This window comes from Pavona decussata, unplaced genomic scaffold (assembly GCF_977016875.1).
Source record: "Pavona decussata unplaced genomic scaffold, jaPavDecu1.1 SCAFFOLD_156, whole genome shotgun sequence".
NCBI classification, from domain to species: Eukaryota; Metazoa; Cnidaria; class Anthozoa; order Scleractinia; family Agariciidae; genus Pavona; species Pavona decussata.
The window spans coordinates 5,195,778-5,202,701 of record NW_028145568.1 but is presented as its reverse complement, the minus strand read 5'-3'; the positions used below and the strand labels follow the sequence as shown (position 1 = coordinate 5,202,701).

Here is a 6,924-nt window from a genome sequence, read left to right as displayed (position 1 = left end):
CAGAAGCGATGTTTTATGAAAATTATTTGACATCGGATTTCCATACAAACACTGTTATTTCAAGCCTGTTTGCCTACCCGTCAAAATGGCGTCGAAAACCGTGATAAGGCCTATTGATTGCAAACTAATATTTTTAATGTTAATTTCAAAATGATTCACCTGTCTTTTAATATACCACCATTGGCTAAAATTGACGTCGGGAAGTTTAAATTTAAGAACAGAAAACTCTTATTTGACGCCACCTTTGTTATGCTACACGTACAGGATAAGAAACCTTCAAAGCTTTGAACTCAACTCTTTTGACCAACGCTGTACGTAGAAACTGACATCTTTTAACCGGTCATGCTTTCCTTGTTACTTCACTGGTTGTTCTGCTTCGTGTTGGCTTCACAGAAAAGAACCTTTGCATTAGGTTAGTTCCGACAATGTAACATTAATTTATTTAAAATATTTGATTTCTAAATTTTATCAAAAGAAACGCTGTTCTGTTGGTAAACAATGTAAGCATTTATTTGGACTTACTTGTTCTGCGAAAATTAATCGGCTTAAATTTAAGCAAGCTGATATCTTGTTTTATATTCTAGGTAAAATAACTGGTTACCAGCTTTTACAAAAAATGAAAATACGTACTAGAAAGCGACCTCAATGATATTTCAGCTATCTACTTCATGACAGAAATGTCACTGGAAATATTCACTAACGTCGTAATATCTTCACAAAACTAAATCTTAGTTTTACACGTCAAACAGCGATGAACTGCAGGTGAACCTTAGCCGTTTGTCTCAGAAAGTGATATTTCCAGAATCCCTCCAACTGCGCGAGAGGCTGTGCCGTTCATCATGCGCAATTATTTATGTCTTCTCATGTTGCATATTGGCTGGGATAAGTAACACTTTAAAAAGTCCTTTCTCAAGAATAGTTTTCTTTTTATCTGGTCGAAGGAAATTAGCAGATTAATAACGGAGGTTTTCGATAAACAGTTTAAAATAAAAACAAGCGATAGCAATGTTGACTGACGTTTCGATGACTCCATGTCATCATTTTCAAAGTTGTGTAAGTGCTATTATGCGGGTAGTTATATACTGAAAAGCGTGCAGAAGTTTAGTTGCACGTGATTAAAAATTTGACAATTTGACATTCAGAGTGTCCAGTTTGGGTTTCTCGTCTTTGATGAAAACTATTTCTTTAAAATAGTAAATTGTTCGCGCTGATCATTTATCGTCTGATTGTATATGTCCCGTAGGTTCTTCCATAGTTACTTCAGGGACTGGTTCGGAAACATTGCCATGAAAATAATGGTGCTGCAATTTATGTTGGAGGGGCCGCGAACCCGCTTAATCCTTTGTTTTGATGTTCACACCAAGTTGAATATCTTATCAAAAAACGTTTCGATTGGTCAGTTGCTCCAACACATTCCAAATTCTATTGTTGTTCGCACAGGGTTAAGACCAAAGAGGCAAGCAAAAACATATAACAAAGAAGTTTGTCAGGTTTCATAATCATTGCCTTCAACTGACTATGGCTCTTTCCAATAGCAGAATGCTTATATTCATTAATGTGCTGAAAAAGGTGTCGGCGTGTGTAGTTTACATAATCTACATCACACAGATCACATTTAAACTCGTAGACAACGTATTGATGATTAATGAAAACCTAGGTGTCTTGTCTTCTGTCACTTTGATCGATATCTTACCAACAATTTTCTTACTTGTAAACGCTTGGCGTAGCTCACTGTTGATTTTCTCTCCAAGATCGTAAGCTGTCTTCGTACAACAATGAGTTCATTGAATTACAAGATAAGCCGACGTTGTACGAGGACAGCTCTGCGATCTTGGAAAGAAAATCAACAGTGAGCTATAAAACTAACCGCATAATCGGACTTAGTTCAGTTAGAATAGTTTAGAATATTAGCGGTTGCATGCCCGTAGCAGAGTTACTTAATCCGTTGGACACGCAGTTAATATTTCAGCTATTATGATTATCATTATTTTCGCAGAATTGCATAATCCCGATTCCCTGCAAGCCTTTTTCATAAGAGACGAGTTCCATTATTTGAATGTGCCAAGAGTTGGAACACGTATAGTGCACGGCATCTTTGATTGCACCTTTAAATGCCTCAACAATCCATCCTGTCTTTCTTTGAACTTGGCTGCATCCAAAACAGTTGATGGGAAACTATGGTGTGAGTTGCTTTCTTCAGTTAAATACAGCAAACCCGAGGAGTACAAAAGGAACGATACTTCACATCACTATTCCATCAAGGTGAGGAAAACTTTCCACGGGAGGCGGTGATGTAATTATTATAGCCATCAAAGCAGTAGTTGATCCGGTTTAACTACAACTCGTTAAATTGAAATATTTTGTTTGTATTTCAGACTCCCTGCCGGCCTTCGCCGTGCCAAAACGGGGGTACGTGTGTGCCTAGCAACAAATATGACACCTTTAAATGCAACTGTACAGAGGGTTTTATTGGAAAATACTGCAAAAGAGGTAAATTACCATATCATTTAGAACGTTTGAAGAATAACCCGTAGAAAAACTGGGCTTAAGCGTCCATCCAACTCGACTCTATCATCGTTATGTTATTGAATTCGTCGAAAACATATTGAGATCAATAAAGTGATGGCGGTTCGCAAAATTTAAGGAAGAAACTTTCCCGAGTAGTGCTTTCGCCTTATTTCTGAACTTTGAAGAGTTTATTCTCGGCCGATATTAGGTCAATTTTCTTGAAATATGGAGATAACATCAAAACATAATGAACTTTTTGCGATAAAGCTTTAAAAGCGCTATTGTGAAGTTAAAAAAAATGATTTAAAAAATAACGAAGCGTTAAAAAAATCCCATATACCCTCTTTAAGTCTACTATGACCAGATCACATTCCGAAGAAAAAATATACGTGTTGATTAAAAGCGTCGTCAAATAAACGTATTTTGTAAAAAGTCTTCGTGAGAAAGAATATCCTGTTATTCAAGTGAAAATAAATTAAATATCGGAAATCTATGATTAGTACGCTTTAAGAAAAATGTATAATTGAATAGCGATAGCGCGAACTGTTTGCGTGCTATTTTAGTTTGAATGAGAACACAAATTTCCTTTCCGTGATAGCAAGCTGATTGTGGCCTACTAAGTACTCTTACATGTGCGTTACATAATAGTATTTCTTTTTAGCTGCAGAAAAGTCATGCAAGGATGTCTATGATAAATACAAGTAAGAGATGACATTTTATGTGCCTTTCTGAACCCAATATAGTAACGACAGTCGCCTCCCGATATAATATATTTTAGTTTAAATCTACTAGTGTTGTATTACGATTACTGTTCTCTTATTGGCTTTACTACTCACCATCTATTCTGTTGTAGATAGCTAGTGAGTCAGATCTAACAGCCGTTCTCAAACAGATAACGAGCGCTTCTTCGCATTTTCCAAGTGTCTGTAAAGAGAATTTGGATGATTCGTTGTTAAATTTTGAAGGACTAGTAGATTTATACTTAAACAATTAGATTATTCGCTCTTGATTTCTATGCGTGATACTTGATTCGGGCTTCGCTATCGCGTGATAGAAATTTCGAGCTCATTATCTAAAATTTTAAATATATATAATCAAGAGACTATGAGGTAAGAGAGCGAATCCCCCATACATGCCCCTCTTCCTATGAAAATTTTTTTCAATCTATTTTTGTTTGTGTAGCTATTTTAATGTCGACATCTTATTGGTCAGTTAGAGTGACGCCATTTAATTTTAAACTCAATGGCGGATTATAATTTCCCAAAATAGCATGGCACGAACTAAAAAAGATTGAAAATAATTATCATGGGGCACAGGGATTCGCTCTCTTACCTCATAGTCTCTTGATATAATATACAATGAGCACTTTCGGGACCGGCAGGACCACAATTTGGTTTCCATAGAGACACTTTGACACGATATAAGTTCTTTTATTAATAATCCATCTTCGCCAGTTGGGACTTCAAGTGACTTGTTTGTGGCAACACGGCGAGGCACCTAGATTGCCACACTGCAATAGCGTGAAAACATTCGGTTTAAACCATCTGTATGATTAACACCCAGAACGTATCATTTAAACATGGCTCAAATCGATTTGTGCTCGATCCGTTCCTCGTTCTTAAATGTTTTCTATCCTTACCAATTAACAGGTTGAACATCAGTCAGCTAACTACCCTCATCTTGGACTCAAAACCAACTTCCGTTCTGTGTCACATGGGAGATTTTGGATGTGGAGAAGGAGGATGGACGCCGGTCATGAAAATTGACGGAAACAAGGTATAACATTTTTTCTTCCTGTTGTCTCCGAATCAAGATTTTTTAAAATTTTAAATATCAACCAGAGGTGTGCAATAGCGAAAATCTCAAAATTCTTAAAAAAAATGCACAACATAGCCCACGGTAAACTATTGCAAGAAATACATGTTTTACTTCGATCCGATAATTATTTTTGATGTGAGGCTATGATCTTGAATTCACCACTAATGAACCGGGTTTTTGGTGTCTGACACCACCTGTTGCAAAGACCTTGCCTTTTCTCGTGGTGTAAATCTTTATCCTTAACGCCATGTACCAGTTGATGATTTTAGCATCGCAAATTTGTCAATTTGGCATCACGAGAAATCGCTTAAAAAATTGTAAATATTGAAAAATCTCCCAAATATTTAATTTTTACTTCAGATGAGTAACAGACCATTCAGTATGTCTATAATTATGTACTTTATTAGACTGGATGTTTTTCGTTTGGAACAAAAGTGGTTTGATTTTTAAAACAAGGTCTTCGCAACATGTGGTGTCAGACATCGAAAACCCGGTTCAGGACTGGTGAATTCAGGATCATAGCCTCACATCAAAAATAACTATCAAATCGAAGTAAAACATGTATTTCTTGCAATAGTTTACCGTGGGCTATGTTGTGAGTTTTTTTTTTTGAGAATTTTGAGTTTTCCACTATTGCACACCTCTGGTTGATATTTACAGACATCCGCTCTTAATGCTCATAAAAAAATTCCGATAATCCCACAGGAAGAGAATGGTCTTACTTACTCACTTACTCGGTGTTCCAGTTTTATTTATTTTTTTAATTGCTTGGTTGTAGCTTATGGTCACGTTTCTGTTTTTTCTTTTTTTCCCTTTATTTTATTTTTTAAAGAGCACTTTTCACTTCAATTCGAGTCTTTGGAGCAACAAGAAAACATTCAACCTAGTAGGTGGGGAGACTGGTTTCGATTCACAAGAAACTAAAATGCCGAGTTACTGGGACACACCCTTTTCGAAGATCTGCCTCGGTATGAAGATAGACCAGCGGGTCAACTTTATTACAATAAACAAACAAGCCAGTTCACTGTTTACTTTGATCGCTGGCGGGAAATATCGTAATACCTCGCTGGGTCGTGACACATGGAAGACGCTGATTGGCTCTCAAGCATCTTTGCAGCACAACTGTAACATGGAAGGCTTCAATTTGGTTTGTTCCGCCAGAAGCTGGTCTAGAGCAAGAATTGGTATCCTTGGTAACAACGAAGCCCAATGCAGTAATTGTGACTCCAGAATCGGGTTTGGCGGTGGAGGAAAACATGATGATTCCAACACTTGTGGAAACGAAGCAACAAAGGCGGGTGATAACGGTGATAAGCACATAAAGGCGATGGGATATATCTTGGTACAGTGAAACGTAAACAACAAGTACCTCTTGAAATGAGTTATATTGGCTCTCCCTGGAACAGTGCCGAAGTGGAGCCAGATTCACTTATATGCACAAAGCTATTAAGAGCAATTCTCCATGAAAGTGAAACAAAGTTGGAAATGAAAAATTTTAACCCCTCTTCAATTTTTGTGTGTAGGTAGGTTACCTTGGGGGATAGACAAAAACAACCATATTTGGATCGGCAGATGTATCGTTGCCATGCTAACCGCACTATATGCCGCCGGCCTTGGGACCATGTTTTGAGCAAAAGTTCCACTCTCAAAAAGTAAAAGTAAACGAGTCTGGTTCTCGGGTGCATGTAAACTAATTCAAATGAAATTCATACAGATGGTAGAACCACTCTCCCAGTTTATAAAATTTGCCGTTACAATAATTTGGGTGTTATAAAAAAGAAGAAAATGCTCGTCCTACTATGTTCCCTGTCAGCCATTTAGACAAGCAGGAAAAACAAGCACAACAATATTCGTTATTTCTCCAAAAGTACTCTTTCCACATAAACCAAATTAGCAGCAGAGATTACATAGATATTGACGTTTTTAAATATCATAAAATCAATTTGGGGAAAACTATACTCTGGCCATGGGTGCTGAAGACACCTGGGACAAATTGCAAAAAATTGCAAAATTGGTAATTTTGAGAGATCTAGTATTTAGCTCAAACAGGCTTTAGAGAGAGAAAATCAGCTTCAAAAGCATCTTTTATCATCTTGTCTGCTACTTACATTAGTAAATAAGGTTTTGGCCAACAAATTTGATGAAATATAAATTGATGCAAAACCTACCTTGAGGGTTTTGGTAATCTCTTCAGGATGCTTTCGTCGCGTGGTTCTCTCCTGTAACTCTCCTTCGCACGTTCCGTCTTTTTGACCAAATCTAGCGCAGACTAACAGTTACCCCCATCGAATATCCAGTTTGCTGTGTTTCAGACCAGGGATGATGATACAAGTAGACCGCATACACCTGACAAATAATAGTTGACAAAGTCCAAAACGTGGTAGTAATGCTTGCGATTTCTGCCGTCGAGCACCTAAATTCATCAATATTATTCAGCCAGGAAGTAAAGTAAATGTGTCGAGATCGATGTACAAAGCAAATGCATGCCTTTGAACAATCCAAAGTAACGTCTTTGGCTAAAATCGAGTCAGATATTGCGATAGTCGACAAGCCAAGAATGGTAAATAAACTGAACGCATAGGCCGGAAGTCCGAGAAG

At 37.3% G+C, this 6,924-nt stretch overlaps 1 protein-coding gene across 3 annotated transcripts; it reads left to right on the top strand.

Annotated features, from left to right (window-relative positions):
- Positions 1-236: 236 nt before the first annotated feature.
- LOC146465481 (uncharacterized) lies at positions 237-6,924 on the top strand. 3 transcript variants are annotated; one of them, XM_085128420.1, is made up of 6 exons: positions 237-412; positions 1,997-2,262; positions 2,376-2,490; positions 3,176-3,209; positions 4,158-4,284; positions 5,159-6,924. In XM_085128420.1, exons 1-6 carry the CDS (start codon positions 343-345, stop codon positions 5,675-5,677), a joined length of 1,131 nt encoding a protein of 376 aa, XP_084984546.1. In that variant the 5' UTR covers positions 237-342; the 3' UTR covers positions 5,678-6,924. The 3 variants fall into 3 exon arrangements, with proteins under 3 accessions (XP_084984546.1, XP_084984547.1, XP_084984545.1); XM_085128421.1 differs by having other exon boundaries at positions 3,170-3,209; positions 4,170-4,284; XM_085128419.1 differs by having other exon boundaries at positions 3,170-3,209.

What these genes read in the sequence shown, in the direction of transcription:
- LOC146465481 (XM_085128419.1), top strand. Translation starts at nt 343, where the DNA reads ATGCTTTCCTTGTTACTTCACTGGTTGTTCTGCTTCGTGTTGGCTTCA. An exon ending in GATGTCTATGATAAATACAA is followed by an intron (nt 3,210 to 4,157) that starts GTAAGAGATGAC and finishes ACCAATTAACAG; the next exon opens with GTTGAACATCAGTCAGCTAA. An exon ending in TGAAAATTGACGGAAACAAG is followed by an intron (nt 4,285 to 5,158) that starts GTATAACATTTT and finishes TATTTTTTAAAG; the next exon opens with AGCACTTTTCACTTCAATTC.